Source organism: Hyperolius riggenbachi, chromosome 5 (genome assembly GCF_040937935.1).
Source record: "Hyperolius riggenbachi isolate aHypRig1 chromosome 5, aHypRig1.pri, whole genome shotgun sequence".
Taxonomy (NCBI): Eukaryota; Metazoa; Chordata; class Amphibia; order Anura; family Hyperoliidae; genus Hyperolius; species Hyperolius riggenbachi.
This window is the reverse complement of record NC_090650.1, coordinates 438,582,735-438,608,731: the sequence shown is the minus strand read 5'-3', so window position 1 is coordinate 438,608,731 and position 25,997 is coordinate 438,582,735. Positions and strand designations below refer to the sequence as shown.

The following is a 25,997-nucleotide window of genomic DNA, read 5'->3' as shown; positions in this document are numbered from 1 at the left end:
GACACAGGAAGAGGATAGGAGGACACAGGAAGCACAGAGGATGACACAGGATGGACAGAGGGGGCCACAGGACAGAAAGAGGAAGACACAAGGAGACAGAAGGTACAAAGGACTCAAGAGGTACAAGAGAAACATAATAATTTGGGGGAGTTGGAGGGAAAAAGGTCCATAAGACGTGTCTGCACAATGGACACACCAGGATTAGTATTTTTTTTTCAGTTTTTGTCCACTAAACCTAAGTGTGTCTTAGGCCTGGAACCCACTACAAATCGCTAATCGCAATCGCTAGTGTTTTGTATGAGCGGTTTGTAAGCGATTTCATGAGCAGTTGCGGTAGCGTTTTTAAAAAGTGTTCAATTAATTTTAATTTTGTTACATTGTGCAGTCATTTCAAAACGCTAGCAAAATCGCTCTGTGTAGGTTTTGATGAGCGATTATGCCAGCGTTTATATACTTTACATTGCAGAAACGCTAACGTTAAACAAAAAACGTAAAATGCTGCATGTCTTGCGTTGTGCGATTTGGTAATCGCAATCGATCCAGTGGAATTTGGCCCATTCATTAACATTAGCTGAGCGTTTAGGGAAATCGCTAGCGGTTTGAATCGTTCCCTAAACGCTCAGAAAATCGCTCTAGTGGGTTCCAGCCGGAGCATGTTATGGTCTGAAAAATAGGGTACTTTGCGATTCAGTATGAAAAAATGACTAAGCATATATAAAACAAACCAAAACATATATAAAACAAAAATACCAACAAATACTGAAATGCATGTATGCGTTACGCAGGTGCGGTACCAGCACAGAGAACACCAGCTATTCTGGGAACTTCGGGTGGTTGGTTGGCTAGACAAGACAGCAGAACTTGTATGATAAATTCATGAATGTTATAGCCACTGGTAAAGCAACTAAGTGTAACATATAAAAAGCAATTTACTTCACAAATATACGATTCCACGCTAGGAAATAAAATGTGCCAGTTGTGCATGACGATTAATGATCATAGGAATAAATAAATATAACATACATAAAATAAATTCAGAACAGCCTCCATGCCATAATAAGCACTTCATAAGCTACTGGTGACTGTGCAATGCAAAAAGAGCAAACGAAACAACACAGAACTGTAGACAGTGGAGAGGAATGGCAGTGCATCTAAACCATGCTGCACCTGACTGGCACTATCTGCATACAGCTGCAGGACCTCTTAGAGGACAACTGTAGCAAGAGCTATGTGGGGGCTGCCATATTGATTTCCTTTTAAACAATACCAGTTGCCTGGCAGGCCTGCTGATCTCTTTGGCTGCAGTAGTGTCTGAATCACACACCTGAAACAAGCATGCAGCTAATCTTGTCAGATCTGACAATAATGCCAGAAACATCTGAGCTGCTGCATGCTTGTTCAGGGGCTATGGCTAAAAGTATTAGAGGCAGAGGATCAGCAGGGCTGCCAGGCAACTGGTATTGCTTTAAAGAAAATAAATATGGCAGCCTCCAAATCCCTCTCACTTTAGTTGTCCTTTAACTACTCTGCAATCGCCTGGGTTCTATTCCTGGCCAATGTAAGTTGGCTTTTGACATACTACAAATCCTTAAGCAAGCTCATTTTTCTCTTGGGTATATTATTATTATTATTGATTTATAAAGCGCCAACATATTCCGTGGCGCTGTACAAAATAAGAAACAAACATGGGGTACATAATACAGACAATGGTGTACACTAATATACAAGATACATAATTAGTGACCAAATACAAAGAATGATACAAAATACAAATTATAGAATTGGTAATGACAGTGATAAAATTAACATGATGAATAAAATGTATAATGATTACCAAGACACAAAAGGGGGAGAGAGCCCTGCCCTTGCGAGCTTTGTAGCATTGTAGTGTGTTGTGTTGGTGCTATAATGGTTAGGATAGCCGCCTACAGAGCGGTAGGCCTGGGTTCTATTCCCAGCCAATGTGAGTTGGCTTTTGACATACTTACAAATCCTTACGCAAGCTCATTTTTCTCTTGGATATATCACAATGGTACATGCTAGGCTGGCTTCAGGATGTAGCATTGTAGTGTGTTGTGTTGGTGGTATAATGGTTAGGATAGCAGCCTACCACGCGGTAGCCCTGGGTTCAATTCCTGGCCAATGTATGTGAGTTGGCTTTTGAAATCCTACAATTCCCTAAGCAAGCTCATTTTTCTCTTGGATATATCATAATGGTACATGCTAGGCTGGCTTCAGCATGTAGTGTTGGTGGTGGTATAGTGGTGAAGAGAGCTACCTACCAATCACTTAGACCTGGGTTTAATTCCCAGCCAAGGCATGTAAGCTGGCTTTTGAAATACTACAATTCCCTGGAAGACAAGACCCTCCTCCCTCCGAGAGGAGGAGGAAATACACTTCCTGGTGTTGTAAAGCAGTGTAGTCCTGCAATTGAACATTCAATGAGATTTCTGACCTTAAAACACTGCTTTGAGTCAAATGCAGATTTTTTTCTGGGACTTTTGATGTGTATTTCACTCAACCATGTCTTCCTCCAGGTATTAGACCCCTTGAAACATCTTTTCTATCATTTTTCCAGCCAGCAGAAATTTTTCTAAATTTTTAAGTTCGCCTCCCCATTGAAGTCTATTGCGGTTCGCAAAAGGTCGCGCGAACCAAACCTTCCGCGAAAGTTCGCGAACCTTCCAAAAATCGGAGGTTCAGGCCATCTCTACAAATGACTACGAATTTAATTTAGCTTGCAAATCGTAATTATGTATAGATATAATTGAGAAAAATTACACGAAATTTGCAAAATCGTAATTTTGCTAATTACGGCCATCACTAGTAGATAGCTCCCCCATGAGGTGTGCTGTATGTATTTCTATCATCAGTAACTGTAATGCGCAGGTAGCATTTTATATTTTCTAGCATGGAATAAAATAGGTCTGTAGTATTTTTGAATTTTATTCACTTTACCAGCAGCCATAATAGTCATTACTTTATCATATAGGTTTGGAACCTTATCTAGCGAATTACCTGAAGTTCTTTCATGTATTCCATTTACTTTTACTCCTGAGTTTTTTTTCCTAGAAGATAATTTTTCATCTCTCTAATAACTTTTTAGCACTCAAATTGAACAATTGAATAAGTACCAAAAAGTATGTGGAAAACGTACAGTCAAAGTTATTTAGCGTATTTTCTTGCTTGCTGCTGATTAACGTGCATTTTATTGGTAAGGTGTGAAAAATATCACCTGGCAGAAAACTTAGAAAAGTGATCTGTTTAAAGGGAAGGTCCAAGCAAAAAAAAAAAAAAATGAGTTTCACTTACCTGGGGCTTCTACCAGCCCCATGTAGCCATCCTGTGCCCTCGTAGTCACTCACTGCTGCTCCAGTCTCCCGCTGGCAGCTTTCTGACCTCGGAGGTCAGGGCCGCATTGCATACATTTTTACGCATTCCAGCTAGTGCAGGAACAAAAATGTATGCGTTGCACCACTAACGCGTAAAAATGTATATGTTAATGTTCCTGCACTAGCGGGAATGCGTAAAAATGTACGCAATGCGGCCCTGACCTCCGAGGTCAGAAAGCTGCCAGCGGGGGACTGGAGCAGCAGTGAGTGACTATGAGGGCACAGGATGGCTACATGGGGCTGGTAGAAGCCCCAGGTAAGTTAAACTCATTTTTTTTTTTTGCTTGGACCTTCCCTTTAAGGGAACTTGGCCCCTATTCAATTAACTTTTTCTCCTGAGTTATCTCCTAGGAGATAATGTTCATACCCTCTTTAAATTAACTTTTAAGCATTTTAAAATTGAAAAAGTGCCTAAAAGTTGGTGAAAAAGTGCCATCAAAATTATTCTGAGTATTTTCTTACTTGCTGGGGGTTTAAAAGTCATTTAATTTTATGACAAGTTGTGCAAATATCCCGTAGAAGAAAACTCAGGAGAAAAACTAAATTGCATCTGGGCCTCTGTTTCTGAACCAACAACCAGATTTAAAGTGGATCCGAGATAAACTTTGACTCATTGCATAATTGTGTTTCTTGCATATAGTTTATAGGGCACTCCTCAAGCCAAATACTTTTTTTGTTTTGTTTTAATATTCTAATTCCCTATAAACTAAACAAGCCTCGCCCACAGCTCCATTTGTGCCTTGGCACTGTGGCAATGGCTTATGGGAGCTCAGTCTGGGCAGGAGGAGGAGGAGGAGGTTACTAGCCATAGATTTCAGAGGCACAGGGGAGGAGGGAGGAGGAGAGGGGAGTGAATTTACACACAGGCAAGCTGATAGCATCTCCAGCCCTCAGCCTGTGACAAACAGAACATGGCTGCCCTCATTGTATCACAGGAAGAAATAATCATATTCTGTTGAAGCTGTTTCTAATTCCCTATAAACTAAACAAGCCTCACCCACAGCTCCATTTGTGCCTTGGCACTGTTGCAAGGGCTTATGGGAGCTCAGTCTGGGCAGAAGGAGGAGGAGGTTACTAGCCATTGATTTCAGAGGCAGAGGGGAGGAGGGAGGAGGAGAGGGGAGTGAATTTACACACAGGCAAGCTGATAGAACCTCCAACCCTCAGCCTGTGACAAACAGAACATGGCTGCCCTCATTGTATCACAGGAAGAAATAATCATATTCTGTTGAAGCTGTTTGCAGCTAGATTTGCTGTGTAAACTATCTAAACTTTAGATAAGATAAAAAGACAAGTTACTTCTTATAGTTAGTTTTTCATCTCGGATCCGCTTTAATGGTGTTTTCTAAGTTTGCCCAAACCTCCATATCAAATGGGTTATTCATCGACTACCACTTGTCAGTTGCCACACTGCACCTCTGTGCCTTGTCGTCACCCACCTATGTTGTCTGTGACTTGGTAGGAATCTTTAAAATCCTTCATCCGAAATCCAATGACATCAACAAAATCTTCCACCAACCTCAAGAGTTCTTTTACACTTAATCCAGCCTAGGGAACACAAAGCAAGCGGTCAGGCAGCTCATCTTCAGAGATGTACAGTATAACACAGTGATACCCTTTCCTCTTATTTTAAGTTAGTATATGTTATATTTGTTTTCCAATGCCTCCGGGAACAGACAGGCTCCTCCCCTGAGACGGTATTAGGTTTAATTTTAAGATACAAACAAACAAACACAGAACATTTATATTGCGCTTTTCTCCTGGCGGACTCAAAGCACCAGAGCTGCAGCCACTAGGGCGCGCTCTATAGGCAGTAGCAGTGTTAAGGAGTCTTGCCCAAGGTCTCCTACTGAATAGGTGCTGGGCTTACTGAACAGGCAGAGCCGAGATTCGAACCCAGGTCTCCTGTGTCAGAGGCAGAGCCCTTAACCAGTACACCTTCCAGCCACCACTAGAGTAATAGAGCAAATACATCTGTTACTTCTGGAATACAGACCGGAACCAGGGAGGATCAATGCTATGCAAATTCTTCTGTGGTTATGCAAATGTCTATACATGTTTATGCAAATATATGCAGCTTGAAGATGGACCAATCAAGGCCCACCCAGGTTTAAACTGATTGGTTCATTTTCAAGCTGCATATTTAAAAAAAAAAAATAAAAAAATTACGTAAATTTGCATAAACTCTGAAGTATTCGCAAATCATTAATCATCCCTGACCAGAACATGGCGCACGCAGGAGTCATTTAGAACAAGATAGATCACATTAAAGGAGAACTGTAGTGAGTGGTATATTGAGGCTCCCATATTTATTTCCTTTTAAACAATACCAATTGCCTGGCAGCCCTGCTGATCTATTTGGTTGCAGTAGTGTCTGAATCACACCAGAAACAAGCATGCAGCTAATCTTGCAGATCTGACAATAAAGTCAGAAATATCTGATCTGCTGCATGCTTTTTCAGGGGCTATGGCTAAGGCTACTTACACACCAGGACGTTGTGTTTAGGGGACGTTATAGATCGCATAACGTGCCCCTAACGCAACGCCTGGTGGTGTTGGAGCAGGACGCTACCAAGAGCCGCGTTACAAGCAGCTCTTGGTGCGCCTGCTCTGTCGGAAGCACTGTGGAGACCAGGTGAGCGGAGCTCTCCGCATCATGTGGTCCCGCTAGCCAATCAGCGGCCGCTCCAAAGAGTAAACACTGCAAGTGCAGTGAATGCCAAGTAGCCATGTGCCTGGCTACGTAGAGGCCTCTCCCCGCCTCCTCTCCGCCCCTAAAATAAAAAAAAACACCCGTACTGAGCATGTGCAAACAGTCTAACGCGGCTTAGCCGCGTATAAAGTACTACATGCAGTACGTTGTCTTGACGTGAAGCGTTACAGTGTAACACAACGTGGGCACTGTGAACAGCCCATTGATTTTTCATTGCTGTGCGGTGGGGGTGCGTTACAGGCTGCACTAACGTGCGCCTGTAACTTCCCACTGTGAAAGCAGCCTTAAAGTATTAGAGGGAGAGGATCAGCAGGAGGGCCTGGCAACTGGAATTGCTTAGATGGAAATAAATATGGCAGCCTCCATATACCTCTCGCTTCAGTTGTCCTTTAAGTGCGCTACGTGTACAAAATGCTTTCTTGTCTAAACTTGGATCCCAAAACCAGCAAATAAGTATAATGGGATTACAGAAATCTTGGCCACAGCTGGTTCACATTAAAGCGGTATAAAACTCTGACATAACAGTCCACACAGATCAACTTGAACAGACAAGAGAGCGGCGCGCTTCAGATGAGGAAGTGAGGTCATTGCTCATTTCCTGCATGTGAAGTGTGCCGTGCGGGTTTCTGTACGCTGCTCTCCTGTCTTCAGGTCACTGCTGATCTGCAGGTCTGTGAGTCATTGGGGATGGGGGGGCAGCAGGAAGCTGCATCCCCCACTGGCAATGATGCCCCATATGGCAAGGAGGTGGGGGGAGGAGGCGCCTTTGGCTACCTATACTTGAGGCGGCTTTCTATACTGGGGGGACGCCTTGGCTAAGCTACCTATACTGGGGGTAGCTACCTTTTCTTAGAAGGAAGGGTATGTTTGACTGCCTATTATTACAGGAGAAGGGGGTCTTTCACTGGGGAGGAGGGACAGGGCACACATTATATACGCTCTGGGCCTGCTACATCATGTTCAAAGTAACAGAAAAAAAATAAACACACTCTGAACTAGAGGTTCATGTCATGGACTGTGGCAGTGCATCCACTGATCCACTGAAATACCGTGTCACATGGCACACATCCGTCATAGTGTGGCCCCAGCCTAAAGGTGGCCACACACAATACCATTTTTTAAAATGTATTTTCAATTTAAAGCAGTAGGATTAGCCATACTATGCCAGGAAAAAACACATATATAAGTACATAAATACTTGATCTAACACATGTATTGTACTGTCCACGTTTTGATTTCAGTGAATGTTATATAGTAAATGACAAGAATTCTGTTCCCGGTGGGAACCATGTCTTTTGCCCACAGATTAGGCTAAATCCTGATGTCATTTCTGCCCTTTACTTTTTTTTCTTTTCTCCTCCAATCGCTGAGTCACCTCAGCCTTGCTTGCAAACACAAGTGAGCAGAGGTGTTTCAGATAAGCAGCTAGGCAGGGAAATAAATAGAAGAGGAGGAATATATTATAGATAAAAAGACCCCCCCCAGCATGCAACTGTTTGGCAACGGCTATTAAAGGGCCAGAGCTCCTACAGTATGTGATAACTACAAACCATAACAGCAGAAAAAGTTTTGCACGTTTTGAATGCAGGTTTAATCTTATCATTTTATTGTAGCGTGTGTGTGGCCACCTTAACAGGGCTATGTACAGCGCTGCGTAATATGTTGGCGCTTTATAAATACAATAAATAAATAAATGTAGGCAGGACAAGATACTGGCAAAATAAACTTTCTGATGGCATTCTGAAAAGAAGTCTACTAATGTAAGTTTTTGTGGGCACTAATCCTCTGAAATTACTCCTGAAGAAGGGATGTACTGTAGCTCCTCAAAAGTTTGAACTTTAGATTTTACTTTTTTTCCAGTTCGCCATTAAAAGGAGTAATTTATAAAATGCATTGTTTGTCCTATCTACATAATGGCCTGGGCTAACCAAGTACAGAAACATTTTTTTCTGTTGCATGCAGTGCAGGATTTACAACTCAGAGGCCCATAGGTACAGGGATTCTGGCGACCTAAACTCCGCCCCTTAACACAGGCCACACCCCAAGTAAAAATATTCTGAACTCTTATCCCTGTCTTAAGTCACTAACTGTCCTTAGAATCTTACACTCTAATCGTTGTCTCATATCATCCTTAGTGACATGAGACAAGGATAAGGGTGTAAGCTCCTGAGGTTAGCGATATGCGGCAGGGATTAGACCGTAAGCCCCTGAGGTCAGTGATCTGAGGAGGGGGTCTACCTTTCCCACATCAGGTGCCTGTAGGCATGTACCTACAGTGCCTTTTGGAAAATCCAGCCCTGCTGCGTTTATCAGAACTAGTAATCAGCCTGAAATATATTATGTGACCTTCTGGAGGTGTCAGGGGTCAACTTGAAATAAAAGGTAGTATAGATCCTTTATACGAGCTGAAAGAGAACCTGGACTGACAATAAAAAGTCAAAATAACCATACACAAGTCATACTTACATCCCATGTAGTCTACTGATCAATCTCTTTCTCCTCTCTTGCATCCTGTTTGTCCACTGTGATCAATGGAATTCTCTGTCCTCCATTTTGAAAATGGCCATTACCCCATAACGGCTTCCTGGCCAGCACACTGTTAAACTGTAATATCGCCCACTTGAGCCATAGGAAAACATGGACATTACCTTGCACTTTCAGCTGTAACCATCAGCTGCTGATATATAACTGACAGCAACTAATATATTTCAGTTCTGACAAAATCTTGTCAGAACTGGAAGGGATCATTGTCAGAAGAAAATTGTGAGCTTCTGAGAGGAACTGCTGGTGAGTTCATGTGTTTATATTAAAGGGGAACTGAAGAGAGAGGTATATGGAGGCTGTCATGTTTATTTACTTTTAAGCAATACCAGTTGCCTGGCAGCCCTGCTGATCCTCTGCCTCTAATACTATTATCCGTAGCCCCTGAACAAGCATACAGCAGATCGGGTGTTTCAGTGGTTCAAACTTTAAAGTCAGATCTGACAAGACTAGCTGCATGCTTGTTTCTGGTTTTAATCAGATACTACTGCAGAGAAATAGACCAGCAGGGCTACCAGGCAACTGGTATTGAATAAAAGGAAATAAACATGGCAGCCTCCATATACCCCTCTCTTCAGTTCCCCTTTAAATAATTTTACTCAGATCAGGTTCCCTTTAAAACAATAAGTGAAAAGATAGAAAGACCATCTGGATGGACGGAGATGTAGATATTTACCCGTGGGACAATGACTTTCTGTCATTTGCTATTTTTGAAGCCAAGTTAATATATACATATTTTTTTTCCCTTCCCTTCATTTTAATGCAAAATAACCCCTGTCTAGCACCGGCCGCCTTTGCCGTCTTTTTTAGCCTTTTTCTGAACCAGTTTTAATTTGGAGACCTCAAAGTCATATTTCAGTAGCTCGGCGCGACTCAGCCATCAAGCCTAACGACTTTCGACATGCAGCGCGCGATATTTCGGGCAACCTCTCCTCTGCCTTTTACAACCTTTTTCTTTTATTTTAAATAACATGTTTCCAGGGAGAGGTTTCATAAAGGGGCTTTAATAATAAGCTCACAGGCAGACAGCATCAAATTAGTATTTATCTTTTTTTTTGGTATTTTTTTTTTGCCGAATGTCCTGTTGTCTTGACAACGCAGCAGAGACGCTCGTCTTCGGCTGTTTTGCAGAAAGCATAATAATGATAATAATGTGGTGTGGTGTGGAGGGGGGGATAACACCGGGCCATTATAACGCAACACATCATAATATAATTACGCCGAGAGATAGGTTGGATTTGCATGTCCGAATGATTTTCTTACGGAAAAACCGGGACGCCTACATCAATGCAGCGTCGCCAATGACAGAAGAATTACAATGATGAAAAGTCGCCCACATGGTTTGCGTTGGATGTGCCGGTACTACCTGACCGCTAAAGCATGGGCGGCGCTACACTGGGGCAGAGTCTAGTATCTAACAATCTGCACGCAAACTGTTTTGGAAGCTAACGTCCTCCTTTGCTGCATCTGTTTTGAATGCAAGTTGTGCAATCTGTTTTGGGCTCTGCACATCGATGCAGCTTGTCGACTCGGGTGCAGCCTGTATTTGGAAGCGCTGCCAATATCTCCTGTGCTACACTGGGGCAGGCTGTGGCACTGGCCCTCCCTGGGAATCACTATGCCCCTCTAAGTGCCCTCCCCCTTTCCTCCCACTCAGTAGCACACAGTCCCTGTTTCCAGGCTTTAGTAGCATACAGTGAACAGGATAGGGTCTGTAGAAAAAAACTCTCCATGTCAGTCTGAGCCTACGTAGGAGTTAAGTAAACCAAGGTTCTTATCTATTTGCCATAAATACCTCACAATCCTTGCAAGATCCCTTGGAATTAATGTACCTGGATGACACTTATGTTGGAAAAAAAAATCTCTACCTCCTTCTGATTGTATGTCAACAGGAATAGAATCTGAAGAAGGTTTACAAGCTGAAAGCTTACAGTGTTTCTTTTAAATCAGCCAATAAACTAGAGCTAGTATTTTACAGACAAGAAGTTTTGACTCAAAGTAATAATCCTGATTCAAAACTTCCTGTCTGTAAAATACAAGCTCTGGTCTCCAGCAATGCTGATCAAATTAGATAAAGAATTACACACACAGTGTTTCTCTCCCTCCTGCCTCTTCTCTCTCTCTTTGCTTATAGAGTCATGAGACAAGGCTGGGGGCTGGAATGATCTGTCTGTGATCTGTCCACACAGGAGCAGCTTGCTAGCAAGTAAGGATTAAAGCATGCCAGCCAACTAGCCAAGTACATCTGAAGTACATTTTCTTCAATAACAGCACCATCATTTGGACAATCTGCTCTGCTGAAAAGCCTACGAGTTCTGTTTGTGATGTTAATCATTGCTGAACTAGTTAGCCTTAATTTTGTTACCTGAGTTAGGCTACAACTATGTAAAGCTCGCCGTACAAACATCAATTTATCCGCCCAAATGGGAGACATCAGTCAGCCCTCGCGCCCCCATTGCGTCCCTCGAACAATTTGAAGCCGGACACGCCACTACACTAAATATTTTTACATGAACGCAAACGTTTGGATTTGCCAAGCACGCATGTTTATTCCTCTAGAGTTGGGATTTATTTTTATTTATTTATTGTATTTATAAAGCACCAACATATTACGCAGCGCTGAGATGTGGAGGATGCACCATTTTCACCTGAGCAGGACTGGCCAAGTGGCATCAGAGGGTTGGAACTTGGCAGATATACTCGCTGAGCACATTATTATGAACGCCACTGCACCTTGCTTATGTATGTAATCATCTGATCAGCCAATCACTTGGAAGCAATGAAGAGTATAAAATCATGCAGATATCACTCAGGAACGTCAATTGATGTTGACATTTATCACTAGAAAGATCAACAAAAATGATCTCAAAGAAAGGCTGTAGTATCTCAAATCACCATCACCATTTACAAGTGTGGCCAGCTAAGTGTCTTAGAACATGCACAATATCACAACACTTCTGATCCATTTCCGTCAGTCAAGAATAGAAAGCTGAGACTGCAGTGGGCACATGACCGTCAAAACCCTTTCAATCACTTAAGAGAGGGTCCGTAGCTGTAGCGCAGCGGAATGCGGAGGGCCCGGGCATGATGGGGTAGCCGTCTCCCCGGCAGTGTAGGGGTTAGCGTGGGTTGGGGGCGGTGCAGGCTAGGAGGCAGCACAGAGAGAAGGAGGGGGCGGGTGTTGGTGGTGAGGGGAGTGTCAGTCTTTCCCGGGCAAGGCGGCGGAAGTAGCGGGGCGGGCACTTCCGGTTTGAGCAGCAATGGAAGAAGCTGCTTGCCGGACGCCCGCTGCTCCCGCTGACATGGAGGGACTGGAGCTATTGGTTGCCCGGATCCGGGCAGAGGCAGGAACGAGGGGCCCCTCATGGGTCACGGTCCAACTGGCGGCCATGGGAGCAGGCACCTCAGCGGAGGCTGCGGCAGACAGCGCGCCGCTGGCGGCGGCAGAGCCCAGCGCTCCCCCAGCAGAAGCAGGTGAGCAGAGAGGAGAGGTGAGGAGACAGTCCAGGCCTCCGGAGAGGCTAAGCCCAGACCCCCATGCAGGAGCGCGGCGTCGCTCAGGGAGCCCCATTAGGGACCCTCCGCCCCCCCCAGCAAAGCGCACTCAGAAAACCCGGGGGTCCGGCGGGAGGAATCCCACCCAACACCGGGATTCGTCCGGAGCAGGGCCATCCAGCGCGGCCGGTTCCTCCCACCAGCAGGCAGCAAGAGGGGATGCGGCCATTAGTCCCCGCGCGGCGCGGCAGACTAAGCGGGCCCAGCACAAGGATGGCCATCACACGGGTGCCGCCCCTCCTTCCGCGGCGGCAGCCCACCATACTCAGGGCGGGAATAGGAGCTCCGCAGCCAAGGGCAAGTCGAAGGGATCCGCCAAGAAGAAACGCAGGCAAGACAGCGGTTTGCAGCAGCAGCAGACGCGGCAAGAGCAGCACAGCAGGAGCCTTGCACATGGGGACGGCTCTGCTTCCGAGGTCGATTCTGTAGCAGAGGACGATGACGGCACAGCGGGTGGATCCGGCATGACGGCTGGCAGGGACTTGCGTCCGGGGCAGCCAGGTGAGACCAATTTAGCCGCAGTTAATGCCTTAGCCACGTTATTGTTGGGGATTTGTGGGGGTCATCAGGGGGGGGCTGGGGGCGTGTCAGTAGTGCCAGGGTCGCAGCCAGGGCAGACGCAGCCTTCACCTTCCACGGCGCTAGTAGTGCCGCCAATCGGGTCACCTTTGTCACCGATGGGAGCTTGGGCGCCCGCACCCCCAGTAGTGGCGTCACATGCGGGGTTAGTACCCTTGGGGGCCCCCTTACCCCTGGCAGCAGGTGCGGTCGCGCGGGGGGTGGTTCAGGTGGCGCAGCCTGTTACGCCGGGATTGGATAGTGTGCAGTCGGAGGTGGCGGTTCAGACGGAGGGGACGGGGTGTGATTCTACTTTGTCTAGTGGGGGGGGCCAGGTGCGTTTAGCAGATGCATCGCACGCGGAGCTTTACATTTGTTTTAATGGTCTTCTTGGTTCCCATCTGAAGCAAGAAGTGAAGGAACGCATCTGGAGGGGCGAATATATCGAGATATTTTCGCTCCTTCAGCTGGAAAAGTTCAATTTAGATAAGGGTAAGCCGGATGAGAAGAAGAGGGAGGAGGAGCGGCGTTATAGACTGATTCCCCGCACGTTCCAGAACTGGTTCCAGGCTTTTTCAATCATGGCTAGCGTGATTGGGGAAAAACAGCCCGAGCATTGCTCGGCGTTGTTTGGTTATATGGACTCGATCGGGGAGGCTCATCGGTCGTACGGTGGGAACGCTTGGCTACGGTACGATGAGCAGTTCAGGCAGGAGAAGGCGGTAAGGCCTGTGATCCGCTGGGATCACAAGGATATTACCTTGTGGATGCGGCTGATGATCCCGGCCAGAACCACTCAGTCCTTTCCCGCGGTGGCCGGCGGGTCGGCCACTACTGGCCAGCCGGCTAACCGAGGAAAGGGCATATGCTGGCAGTACAACGACGGATCCTGTCGTTTCGGTCAGTCCTGCCGCTTTAAGCACGAGTGCTCCAATTGCGGAGGCTCACATGCGGCTGCCAGGTGCTACAAGCAGCGAAGGGCAAGGTCTGGGGATTCTGCACGTAAGAGGGACGACACCGGTGAAGGGGGTAGAGATGGCGCGCTTTCTAAACAGGTATCCTGAGCGGGAGGTGGCCGAATTCTTGAGGTCGGGCTTTGAGGAGGGTTTCCGGATCAAAAGTAGTTGTTTGTTGCGGTCGGAGCCCCCCTTTCGGAACTTGAAGTCTGCCTATGAGTTCCCAGAGGTCGTGGATACGAAGATTGCGAAGGAAGTGGCGGCGGGTCGTTTGGCTGGTCCGTTCACTTCTCGGCCCTTAGCTGATTTAATTGTGTCCCCGTTGGGTGTGGTTCCCAAAAAAGAACCGGGGTCTTTTCGGTTAATACATCATTTGTCGTTTCCTCGTGGTTCGTCGGTTAACGATGGTTTGCTAGGCGATGATACGTCAGTGGTGTACACTTCATTCGACGCGGCTCTATGCTGGGTCAGGCGCTTGGGTCAAGGGTCGTGGTTGGCAAAAACCGATATTGAATCGGCTTTTCGGCTGCTGCCCGTTCATCCTTCCAGTTTTCGTTTGTTAGGTTGTTTTTGGAAAGGTGAGTATTTCGTAGACCGGTGCCTACCCATGGGGTGCTCAATTTCCTGCGCGTATTTTGAGCGGTTTAGCACGTTTTTGGAGTGGGTCGTAAAGGATATGTCGAGCGTACCATCAATTATACATTATCTCGACGATTTCTTGTTTATGGGAGCAGCGGGTTCCCCTGATTGTGCCTATGCATTGGCTAACATGCGGCACGTCTGTGAACGCTTCGGGGTCCCACTTGCGGAGGATAAGACGGAGGGCCCGGTCACGTCGCTAAAATTCTTAGGCATCACCATAGACACTGTTGCTATGGAATGCAGTTTGCCGACCGACAAGGTGGAGAACTTAAGGGAGACCATTTTGGCCGCGATTCATAGCAAGAAAATAACTTTGCGGGAGATGCAGTCTATGCTAGGTAAGTTGAATTTTGCCTGCAGAATAATGCCCATGGGGCGGATCTTCTGCAGGCGCCTGGCTATGGCTACTGCTGGGATAGCGGCGCCACACCACCGGATTCGGTTAACGGCGGATCTCAAGTCGGACCTGCAGGTGTGGTTGATTTTCTTGTCAGACTTCAATTGTAAGTCCCTGTGGATGCAGGAAACGGTGAGTAACTCGGACTTAGAGCTTTTCACGGATGCGTCGGGCGCCCATGGTTTTGGTGCTTTTTTCGCGGGTCGATGGTGTGCGGTTCCTTGGGACAGGTCCTGGGTGGAGGCGGGTTATACTTCCAATCTGGTGTTATTGGAGCTTTTTCCCATAGTGGTGGCGGTTCAGATTTGGGGACAGCAGCTGGCCAATAGGCAAGTCAAGATCAATTGCGACAACATGGGAGTGGTATTGGCGATCAACAGGTGTTCGGCATCCTCTCCCCCGGTGATAAGTCTGATGCGGCAATTGGTCTTGGACTGTTTACGTTTTAATATTTATTTGTTTGCGGTACATCTGCCAGGGGTTGATAACGTGGTCGCTGATGCACTTTCTCGATTTCAGTGGGACAGATTCCGGGCGGCGGTTCCCACGGCGGAAGAACGTGGGGTTCCTTGCCCGTCCACGGCGTGGAGGATTCCTTTCGAGCGGTATCCTTCATGATTGGGAGATCCTTGTCCGAGTCGTCGGCAGCAGCGTACACGTTGGTATGGAACGCGTGGGATGCTTTGCTGATACAAGTGGGCGGTTGTGCTTCAGACGAGCAGCGGCTGTGTTTGCTACTATATTTCCTGGGTACTAATTTCGTGGAAGGCATTTCGGTGTCGGCAGTGCTCAAAAAGTTAGCAGCTCTGGCTTTTTGGTTTAAAGTTAGGGGGTTCTCGGACGTGACTAAAGATTTTCGGGTAAGACAGGCGGTAAAGGGGTACCGGGTGGGAGCCATTCGCAGGGAAGCAAGACGCCCGGTGACTTTTGAATTGTTGGGTAGGCTGGCGGAGGCGCTGCCAGGCTTGTGTTTTTCAAGCTATGAGTGCGGACTTTTTCAGACCGCATTTGTGCTAGCCTTTTTTGGGGCATTTAGAATCGGGGAATTAGTGAGTAGGAATAAGTCAGGAGTGGGAGGCATCCTCGCGGAACATGTTACCGTCCTCGCGGATTCGGTGGTCATTTATTTACCGCGCTCAAAGACCGACCAACGGGGAAAGGGCCGGTCCATCACACTTTTCCAGATCGGTGGACCGTTATGCCCTCTTTTAAACGTACAGAGCTTGATGACAGTTCGCCCTGCTCAATCGCTAGTGTTTCTGGTCCATTCGGATGGCACAGCTTTGTCCCGTTTTCAGTTTGTCACGATATTTAGAAAATGCTTGGCTCATCTCGGCCTCCCTTTCCTGGAGTTTGCCTCCCACTCTTTTCGCATTGGGGCGGCCACTGAGGCGTCACGGTGGGGATTGAGCGAGGGGGTCATAAAGCAGATAGGGCGTTGGGAGTCAGCTCGGTACAGGACATATGTCAGACCCCATTTAGTGTAAAGGGGGGGGGGGGGGTTTGTCTTGGGGGATCCGGGCGAAAAAAAAAATGCTGTCAGTTTTTGTTCTTTTGTTGCAGGTCCGCAGGTTGTGGTCTGGATCGTAGGGCACTCCTACGTCAGCAGGGGGGCGAGAAGGGCCGATGTTAGGCCTGAGGGCCGGCAGCTCGGCTTTCCCAGGGATCAGGTACGTATCCGGTGGATAGGTTTCCCTGGGATGGTGTGGCCCAGCCTTCTGCCGGAGCTACATACTTTAGCACGTTTAGATAGGCCCCCCGATATCCTGGTGTTGCATGTAGGGGGGAACGATCTGGCCGCTAGGTCCACCAGGGTGGTCATCAAGGAGGTCAAGTTTGACTTCTTGAGGATCCGGTCCCTGTTCCCAGAGACCATTGTGGTGTGGTCAGACATTGTGGCCCGGGGTTACTGGAGGTTGGCCAATTCTGTCCTGAAAATTAACAAAGCTAGAATTAAGCTAAACAAAGAGGTGGCGAGGTTCTTCATAAGGAACGGAGGGTTGGCCATACGGCATTTCGAGTTGGAGGAGGAGATTGAACTGTTCCTAAAGAGAGACGGGGTGCATCTTAATGACATTGGGATGGACTTATGGGCCCTGGGCATCGAGGATGGGATTCAGCGAGCTCTGAGGTTGGGGGCCTCAAGGGCATAAGGGGTCACGCCCTTGTCGTGGTGGAGGGGTAAAAAGGGGCTCCGGAGGTTAGTGCCTTGGGAAGGAGATTTGTCATGGGACGAATCCGCTGGTTTTGAAGAAGGAAAGCAAGAGAGAGACGACTTTGGGGCATGCAGCTGTCCCCGAGCCGAGCTACGCGGCTGGGGGCCGGTACAAGGCTGCATGTCACACGGGTGTTTTTGGAGTACGATTTTCGGTGCCTCCGGACCCTTTTACCCCAGTTCTTGATGGAGATCGTTTTAGTTATGTTGTGGTTTCTATTTGGTTTGGAACATTGTTAATTGGCTGAATAAAGAAGGGGCTGCTATGGCCTTAAATTAATCCAATGCCAGGTAGTCCGTGTCTATTATTTTTGGAGTTTTTAAGTCAAGGGGGAATGTGGGGTCTCTGGGGGGTAAGGGGAAGTAGGCTCTACCATTATCAAGAGAGGGTCCGTAGCTGTAGCGCAGCGGAATGCGGAGGGCCCGGGCATGATGGGGTAGCCGTCTCCCCGGCAGTGTAGGGGTTAGCGTGGGTTGGGGGCGGTGCAGGCTAGGAGGCAGCACAGAGAGAAGGAGGGGGCGGGTGTTGGTGGTGAGGGGAGTGTCAGTCTTTCCCGGGCAAGGCGGCGGAAGTAGCGGGGCGGGCACTTCCGGTTTGAGCAGCAATGGAAGAAGCTCCCTCCCTCCCTTTATGTTTTTTGTTGTGTGTGTTTTGCTCTTGTTTGTCATTGCAGCCGGAGGGGTAAAAAGGGGCTCCGGAGGTTAGTGCCTTGGGAAGGAGATTTGTCATGGGACGAATCCGCTGGTTTTGAAGAAGGAAAGCAAGAGAGAGACGACTTTGGGGCATGCAGCTGTCCCCGAGCCGAGCTACGCGGCTGGGGGCCGGTACAAGGCTGCATGTCACACGGGTGTTTTTGGAGTACGATTTTCGGTGCCTCCGGACCCTTTTACCCCAGTTCTTGATGGAGATCGTTTTAGTTATGTTGTGGTTTCTATTTGGTTTGGAACATTGTTAATTGGCTGAATAAAGAAGGGGCTGCTATGGCCTTAAATTAATCCAATGCCAGGTAGTCCGTGTCTATTATTTTTGGAGTTTTTAAGTCAAGGGGGAATGTGGGGTCTCTGGGGGGTAAGGGGAAGTAGGCTCTACCATTATCATGTCCTCTTTCGAAATATCATACCCCTCGAACCTATACCTAATACAACTCTATTCTTCCCTCAAACAAATCAAACCCCCCCATCTACGTATGTCCAAAGATGTCATTGACAGTCTTTACTCTCCTCTAAAAAGACTAAAGTTATTCACACATTCTACAACGCTTTTACCGGCACTCATCCCGACCAAAATCAGCGACTCAAATGGGAAGAGATGTGATTGTTAACTCTAACTTCACAACAACTTTCTAAATCAATTTCCCTTTTACGGAGATTGTCCCACTGCATATCACACTGGGAAATGACACTACTATTGGTATTATGCACCAGCTTTATTAAATAAGTTGAACTCCTCTACCACAGATAATTGTTGGAGTGAATGCGGAAAGAAGGATGGCTTATTGCACCTACCCTGGTCCTGCCCTTCCATAAAAACGTTATGGTCTCAAATAGATAACGTCATTCAATACATTTCTCAGACTAATGCCTGGCTATCTCCAGGAACCACAATCCTGCATATCGATGTTGGCAAATATCCTAGAACTACTCTGTCTACTATTACACACTTATTAATCGCTACCAAAAAGGCAACAGAACTACAACGGAACTCCTTTCCTTCTACATGTTTTACCCCTTTTCCAAAAAAAACATTTAGTCTGGAGAAAAGACGCCTTAGAGGGGATCTAATTAACATGTATAAATACATCAGAGGGCAATATAATAGCTTGGCGGATGAGCTTTTTGTCCCTAGGCCTTCTCAAAGGACTAGAGGACATGATCTGCGCATCGAGGAAAAACGTTTTTAGCCATTAATTTAGGAAAGGGTTCTTTACAGTAAGAGTGATTAAGATGTGGAATGCATTGCCACAGGAAGTCGTTATGGCAAATTCTATACCTGCATTTAAAGGGGGCTTAGATGCTTTCCTTGCATTGAAAGACATCCATGGCTACAATTACTAGGTAATGCTTAATGATGTTGATCCAGGGATTTTATCTGATTGCCATCTGGAGTCGGGAAGGAATTTTTACCTTTTGGGGCTAATTGGACCATGCCTTGTAAGGGTTTTTTCGCCTTCCTCTGGATCAACAGGGATATGTGAGGGAGCATATTTGTATTAACTTGATGGTCTTCCAGTGACATCACATCCTACAATCTTTCTGCTGCACATGTGAACCACCTCATGTGCGCAGATGTATCAGATGTTTGTGGGCCTTAAACTCAGACTACTAGATCTGCAAAAAACCTCCAAAAAGAGCTCTACAAACCAGGCCTCACTGTGTCACATATCAAAAAACTTTATTGAAAAACTTACAGCAATCAAAACTTATATCAAGAAAATTCAGATAAAACTCTAAAAACACTTAAAGCATAAGGATAAACCTGACAGCCCCTGCATCCCACGCACGCTTCACATACATCCATTCATGTCATGCAGCACATGGGAAGGCCTGCGCATGTTGAAAAATGACCACAGAGCTCTGGGTAGAAAAAAAGACCAGTTTTCCCCAAGTGTTCAAAAAAGAAATGCACCAGCTTCAGCAGAGCAATTTAGAGCCTACTTCAAACTACATCACCTCAACTGAGCATGTAGTCTCCAATTTAGAATCATGCTTAGCTTGTTCAAGCTTTAAACAGAACCTGTCCGTTGTAAGTATTGATCCAGGACTTCCTCAGATCAAGCAGTCAGAGCTACGGCAGTCCTTTAAGCACACATAGCAAAGCAGTTTCCGCCACATGAGGTTAAATGTGCAGTTCAGCAAGCTATTATAGTATTAGCGTTAGCATGACATTATTGCAATAGCACTTTGAGACAACACACTGACAGCGCTGTCTTGCTCACAGAAGCACACATAGCCTTGTGTCTTACGTCTCCCAGAGAGGCTGTGTTGGTCATCTCAGCAGAGGGTGTGCACTCAGGCTATCCCATCGGCAGGCAGGATGATGTGCCAGAGTTCCGCTGGATCAGCACATCCAGACAGCGGCAACAATGGCGGCGACAGAACGCTCCCAGAGCGGCATGGGTTGAAAGCAGTGGGCGAGGCCGGCCTCCTATAGCTCCTCCTCTTCTTTTTTGAACACTTGGGGAAAACTGGTCTTTTTTTCTACCCAGAGCTCTGTGGTCATTTTTCAACATGCGCAGGCCTTCCCATGTGCTGCATGACATGAATGGATGTATGTGAAGCGTGCGTGGGATGCAGGGGCTGTCAGGTTTATCCTTATGCTTTAAGTGTTTTTAGAGTTTTATCTGAATTTTCTTGATATAAGTTTTGATTGCTGTAAGTTTTTCAATAAAGTTTTTTGATATGTGACACAGTGAGGCCTGGTTTGTAGAGCTCTTTTTGGAGGTTTTTTGCAGATATGTGAGGGAGCAGGCTGGTGTTGTACTTTGTACAGGTTGAACTCGATGGACGAATGTCTTTTCAACCCAAATAACTATGTAACTATGTAAATGGCATGGAAAAATCACACTACCAAAGCATTGGATCATACTCGCAACTTTATCACCTTAAAACAAACCTGAAGTGAATTTTTTTTTTTTTTTGATATAATGAATTGTATGTGTAGTACGCAAAATGAATAGAACATTAGCAGCAAAGAAAAGAGTCTCATATTTTTATGTTCAGATATATAGCCTTTTTTTTTTTTATAACATTCCATCATTCTGTAATATCCGCGGTTTACAAGGCTCACTCTGTATTTTAAACTATAAAACAAAGCAGAAATAATGAACCTTTAAACTTCATTGCAGTAAAACTTTATCTCAAGCTGTCTCTCACTGTTTCCTGGTTGTTTGAGTGCTTCAGAAAACAGGACTGTATTGCACCCAGTGGGTTGAGCTCAGAGACACTTTTTTGAATATGAGACTATTTTCTTCGCTACTAATATTCGATTTCTAATTGTACTATACAATCATTATCTCATCAGTTTATTTTTTGCCTCAGGTTTTGCTTTAATCTTTACCACTTGATCCCGTACAGTCCGATATCTTTCTGTACCTGTTTACCATTCTGACATGGTTTACAACTGTGTGCCAATGGTCCAAAGGTACTTATAGGATAAAACACCAATTGAATGTATAATTGCTTTCCTTTTTTTTTGTTCACGCTCTTGCTGATAGATCTCCACTGCAGATCCATCCTTTATCTACTTTCTTATAAACTGATGCTGTAACGGTCATTGTTTATTGATGTCTACATTGATGTACGTTCGTCTTCTACGCATCGACTGTTATGTGACAACTATAAAAACAAAATAAAATAAATAAATCTGGGTTTGAAGAGTTAAAGGATACCTTAGGGCAAATTATTTTTCAAAAAGGACGCTTAATGTGTGTGTGGGGAGTTGTGTGGATGCTTGCCGCACCTCCCCTGCCCAGGCGTCTCCCTCCGTTCGCTGGTAATTGTCCGAGTTCTTCACTTCCTAGTCGGAGTGGTTGGTGTCCTCCGGCCCAGACATATTGTGCAGAATGTCCACTTCGGTGCCTTGGGACTGCGCTCCCCCGCCACTCCATATGACGTAAGCGTGGTCGCAAGGTGCCCAAGTGAACATACCACGCATGCGCAGCATAATATCTAGGGGTCGGAGGGCACTGACCCCCTCCGACCAGGAACTGAAGAACTTGGATAATTACCGGAGAAAGGAGGCCGCACGGGAGATGCAGTAAGCATCTGCACAACTCCCCACACACATATTAGGCATTTCTTTTTGTAAAATAATTAGCACTGAGGTATCCTTTAAACAAGTGACCCCCATGCTAACCTAGAAATAAAAAACACATATACAAGTAGATATATACTAGTTCTACTTACATAACAGATGTATTGTGCTATCCACGTAATGATCCCTGTGAATTTTATAGAGGAAAAGCAGAGAATCCTATTCTACACAGTTTCCATCTTGGTTACCTTTGAATGAAGCTAATCCTGACATCATTTCTTCCCTCACTCTTTTTTCTCCTCTTGCTAATTGTGTATTTGTTACCCGCCCTCCTCTCAGAGTCTTCAGACACTCCCACTGAGGTCTATACTAGGACGTGCACTGTCTTACGTCATTAGAAGGAGGGGAAAATAAAGGGAAGAGGAGGAATATATGCTATTTCCAGCTCAAAAATATATTCCGTATCCGTCCCTTCCTCACACAAGAGGCCACCAAAATGCTTGTACACGCCTTAATCATCTCCCACCTAGACTACTGCAACACCCTGCTCTGTGGTCTACCAAAAAACAGGCTAGCACCTCTCCAATCCCTTCTAAATTCAGCGGCCCGCCTCATTCACCTCTCCACACGCTCTTCCGATGCAGCCCCACTATGCCGTTCTCTCCACTGGTTACCTATTACCCAGAGGATCCAGTTCAAACTCCTGACTCTAACATACAAAGCCCTCCACGAGTTGTCTCCTCCATACATCTCCTCACTAATCTCAAGATATTGTCCCTCCCGCAACCTCCGCTCCTCCCAAGAAATTCTCCTGGCCTCTAAGCTGATCACCTCCTCTCATGCTCGCATCCAGGACTTTACACGAGCATCACCCCTTATCTGGAACTCTCTTCCACAGCCTGTATGTCATGCTCCAAACCTGGACATCTTCATACGCACTCTTAAAACACACCTTTTCAGACAAGCTTATAACATTCTATAGCCCTTATTTACTTATCTGACACATTGTAATCAGAGGCAAAGGGACACTGCCTCATCCATCCTCCACCCCCTTACCTAGTGTGTCCCCTACTACCCATTAGATTGTAAGCTCGCAAGGGCAGAGTCATCCTCCTAATGTTTACTGTTCTTGTCACAATATATGTGCTGCTTGGAACTCTGCTGTACATTTGTTAGTTGTATCTATGTTCCCCTTGACGTCTTATTGTGCTTTGTAAAGCGCTGCGGAATATGTTGGCGCTATATAAATAAAAAATAATAATAATAATAATAAATAAAAAGACCTCCCAGCATGCAACTGAATGGCAATGGCTATAAAAGGGCCAGTGCTCCTAAGGAATGTGATAACTTCAAACCATAACATCAGAAAAAGTTTTGAAAGTTTTGAATGCAGGATTAGCATCTTTATCACTTAATACACTCAGACCAGTTGCAGAAATGTTATTTTTATGGGGACAATCCCGCTTGAACTGTTTATCCTGCTCCTATACAGAGTAAAGAGAAAGACCACTTTTCTGCTGTCATGGGTGCTTGTAGCAGCCACACACACGTTTTATGATTGCATATCAGGCGAAAATGTGGAGCAGCAGAATGTCACCCCACTGAAAAGAGACTGGGATTGTAAATCCTTAAAGAGACACTGAAGCGAGACTAAATCTCGCTTCAGCTCTCATATATAGCAGGGGCACGTGTGCCCCTGCTAAAACGCCGCTATCCCGCGGCTAAACGGGGGTCCCTTCACCCCCAACCCACCCTCCACAAAAGTTGGTCGGAAAATGGTCGCTGGTAATATTATTCCTGGAGGCAGGGCTAACGGCTGCAGCCCTGCCTCCAGTCGCGTCTATCAGACGCGCATCGCCGCTTCTCCCCCGCCCCTCTCAGTGAAGGAAGACTGAGAGGGGCGGGGGAGAGGCGGAGATACGCGCTGACAGACGCGCGTGGGGCAGGGCTGCGGCGGTTAGCCCTGCCCCAACCAGGAAGCGCTCCCCCGGATTACGGAGGGGGTTTGGGGGGACAGGGACCTCCGTTAAGCCGCGGGATATCGGCGTTTTAGCAGGGGCACACGTGCCCCTGCTATATATGAGGTCTGAAGCGAGATCTATTCTCGCTTCAGACTCTCTTTAAAGAGACACTGGAGCGAAAAAAAAAATATGGTATAGTGAATTGGTTGTGTACTATGAATAATTACTAGAAGATTAGCAGCAAAGAAAATATTCTCATACTTTTATTTTCAGGTATATAGTGTTTTTTCTAACATTGCATTATTCTATAATATATGCAGATCACAGAACACTCAGCATTCAAAATGAGTCTTTCAGAGCAGTCTGTGAAGTAATGACCTCTCCTCTGGCAGAGAAAAAGTAAATAGTCCAGGAACAGTTGAGATAATAAAAGTCAGATAACAGCCCTCTCCAGGACTAACTTAGTGGGAGAGCTTAATGGCTTGTTTGCATAGAGATAACAACTGGAGTTTCTCAACTCTTCCTGTACTGGAAACAATTACACTGATGTATCTGATCTTAATGTTTTATTTCTTAGCTGTGCTACACATACAAATCATAATATCATCATTTTTTTTTCGCTTCAGTATCTCTTTAACAAGATGACACGACTTGCTCGAGATTGCACCTTTACGCCCTGTAAGGACTGCAGACCTCCAGTTACTGCAGAGTGTACCTCTAGATTCTGCCCTTTCATGCACAGAAATTCACAGCAAACGTTAGAAGAACATGACACAGAGCTTACCGTCTGGGCCTCTTCCCACTTGTCGCGGTTCTCATCGGAGAGCAGGTTGCTGATGATCTGCACAAAGTTCTGCGCGGAGTAAAGAGTCAGAGAAGAGGCAGTTAGTGTCGGTGGGTAATTAGGACACGGACAGATTGTTACTACGCAACTTGTGAAACTACTGAAAACATATTGTGGCACATTATCAGGACTTCTCACATTTCACCCACCTCTCTCGCCAACGGCAAGTCAGAAAAATATATATAATACACAGAACCTCTCGAAAGTCAAGACACAGAACATTTATACAGTGCTCTTCTCTTGACGGACTCAAATTGCCAAAACTGCCACCACTAGGGCGAGTTATATAGGCAGTAGCAGTGTTAGGGAGTATTGCCCAAGGTCTCCTTACTGAATAGCAGTGATGCTGGTAAAGTACGCCAGTGCGCATCTACGCATTGTAGTCCACATCGTAGTTCGTAGGCGAAGTTTCAAAACTACGCTCACGCATTTACGCGTAAGCGTAGCACCGCTATACGAGGCTTCGCCCACTACGCATAGTTGACGTATGTATTGCAAAGTCAACTACGCATGCGGTAAACGCGTCTATTTTTCTGCATATGGATCATTGTTTTTGCTTGCGCATGCCCAGAAATATTACTGCCCCTTCTATGCATATACAATTCCGAATTGGAAGGTGGAATGTACGCATATAAAAGAGTTCACGCATGCGCATATTTGGCGGATTAATGCAGACATTTTTCCACATAAGGGCATAAGCGCCCGCATACACTACGTTTCGTACTTCACGTAATTGCGTATTTTAACGTGTAGTCTACGAAATGCATACGTAGCGAATCTTTTGATTTCGAAGCCGTAGTTTGCGAAGCGTAATTGCGTAAAACTACGTGTAGTTCCAGCGTAGCGCAGTTGGCTCACTACGACCATCCCTGCAGTCTTACTGAACAGGATGTGTCGAGATTCGAAACCCTGGGTTCCTGAGTGACAAACACCCACCAATCCCAACTTACTAAGTCCCAGTTGCCATACAAGTCTCATCCACTAGAGACTACCGAAGGCAAAGCCACTGTGAACATAGTAAATGTTTAAGATTGGTTGGTATGCCTGCACATGATACAATTTCGATTTTATGTACAATCAGTAAAATAAAGTTATCGATTTCACATTGGAAGTCAAGGTAATTTTGTTGCTACCACTCTAAAACGAGGTGAAGAGACCTTGGAGCTAGCTTCCTAGATACATAGTTATTTGGTTTGAAATAAAGACATATGTCCATCGAGTTCAACCTAAAAGGAAAAAAAACGATTACTTGCAACCTAACAAGCCAAAGCAACAATTTATAAATATAAGACAATGCGATAGAGTGACTTAGTGTGAGGACACTTCTAGCATAGATCAGAAAAATCAGGTATCATGGGCAAAGCTGGAATGATTAAAGAGGAACTCAAGTGAAAATAATGTTAAAAAAAAGTGCTTAATTTCTACAATAATTATGTATAAATGATTTAGTCAGTGTTTGCCCATTGTAAA

At 45.8% G+C, this 25,997-nt stretch overlaps 2 protein-coding genes across 4 annotated transcripts in view; one reads left to right on the top strand and one right to left on the bottom strand.

Annotated features, from left to right (window-relative positions):
* The window catches only part of ADGRB1 (adhesion G protein-coupled receptor B1), an 829,276-nt gene that overhangs the window by 349,109 nt on the left and 454,170 nt on the right, over positions 1-25,997 (bottom strand). For all 3 annotated transcript variants that reach the window (XM_068238111.1, XM_068238113.1, XM_068238112.1), the window contains exons 12-13: positions 24,468-24,536; positions 4,832-4,940 (exon numbers count right to left, since the gene is read on the bottom strand). In XM_068238111.1, the coding sequence (XP_068094212.1) occupies positions 4,832-4,940; positions 24,468-24,536 (178 nt within the window). The remainder of the gene's footprint in view (positions 1-4,831; positions 4,941-24,467; positions 24,537-25,997) is intronic.
* On the top strand, positions 11,864-16,907 carry LOC137518322 (uncharacterized). Its single transcript, XM_068236014.1, has 2 exons — positions 11,864-12,702; positions 16,318-16,907. Exons 1-2 carry the CDS (start codon positions 11,907-11,909, stop codon positions 16,905-16,907), a joined length of 1,386 nt encoding a protein of 461 aa, XP_068092115.1. The 5' UTR covers positions 11,864-11,906.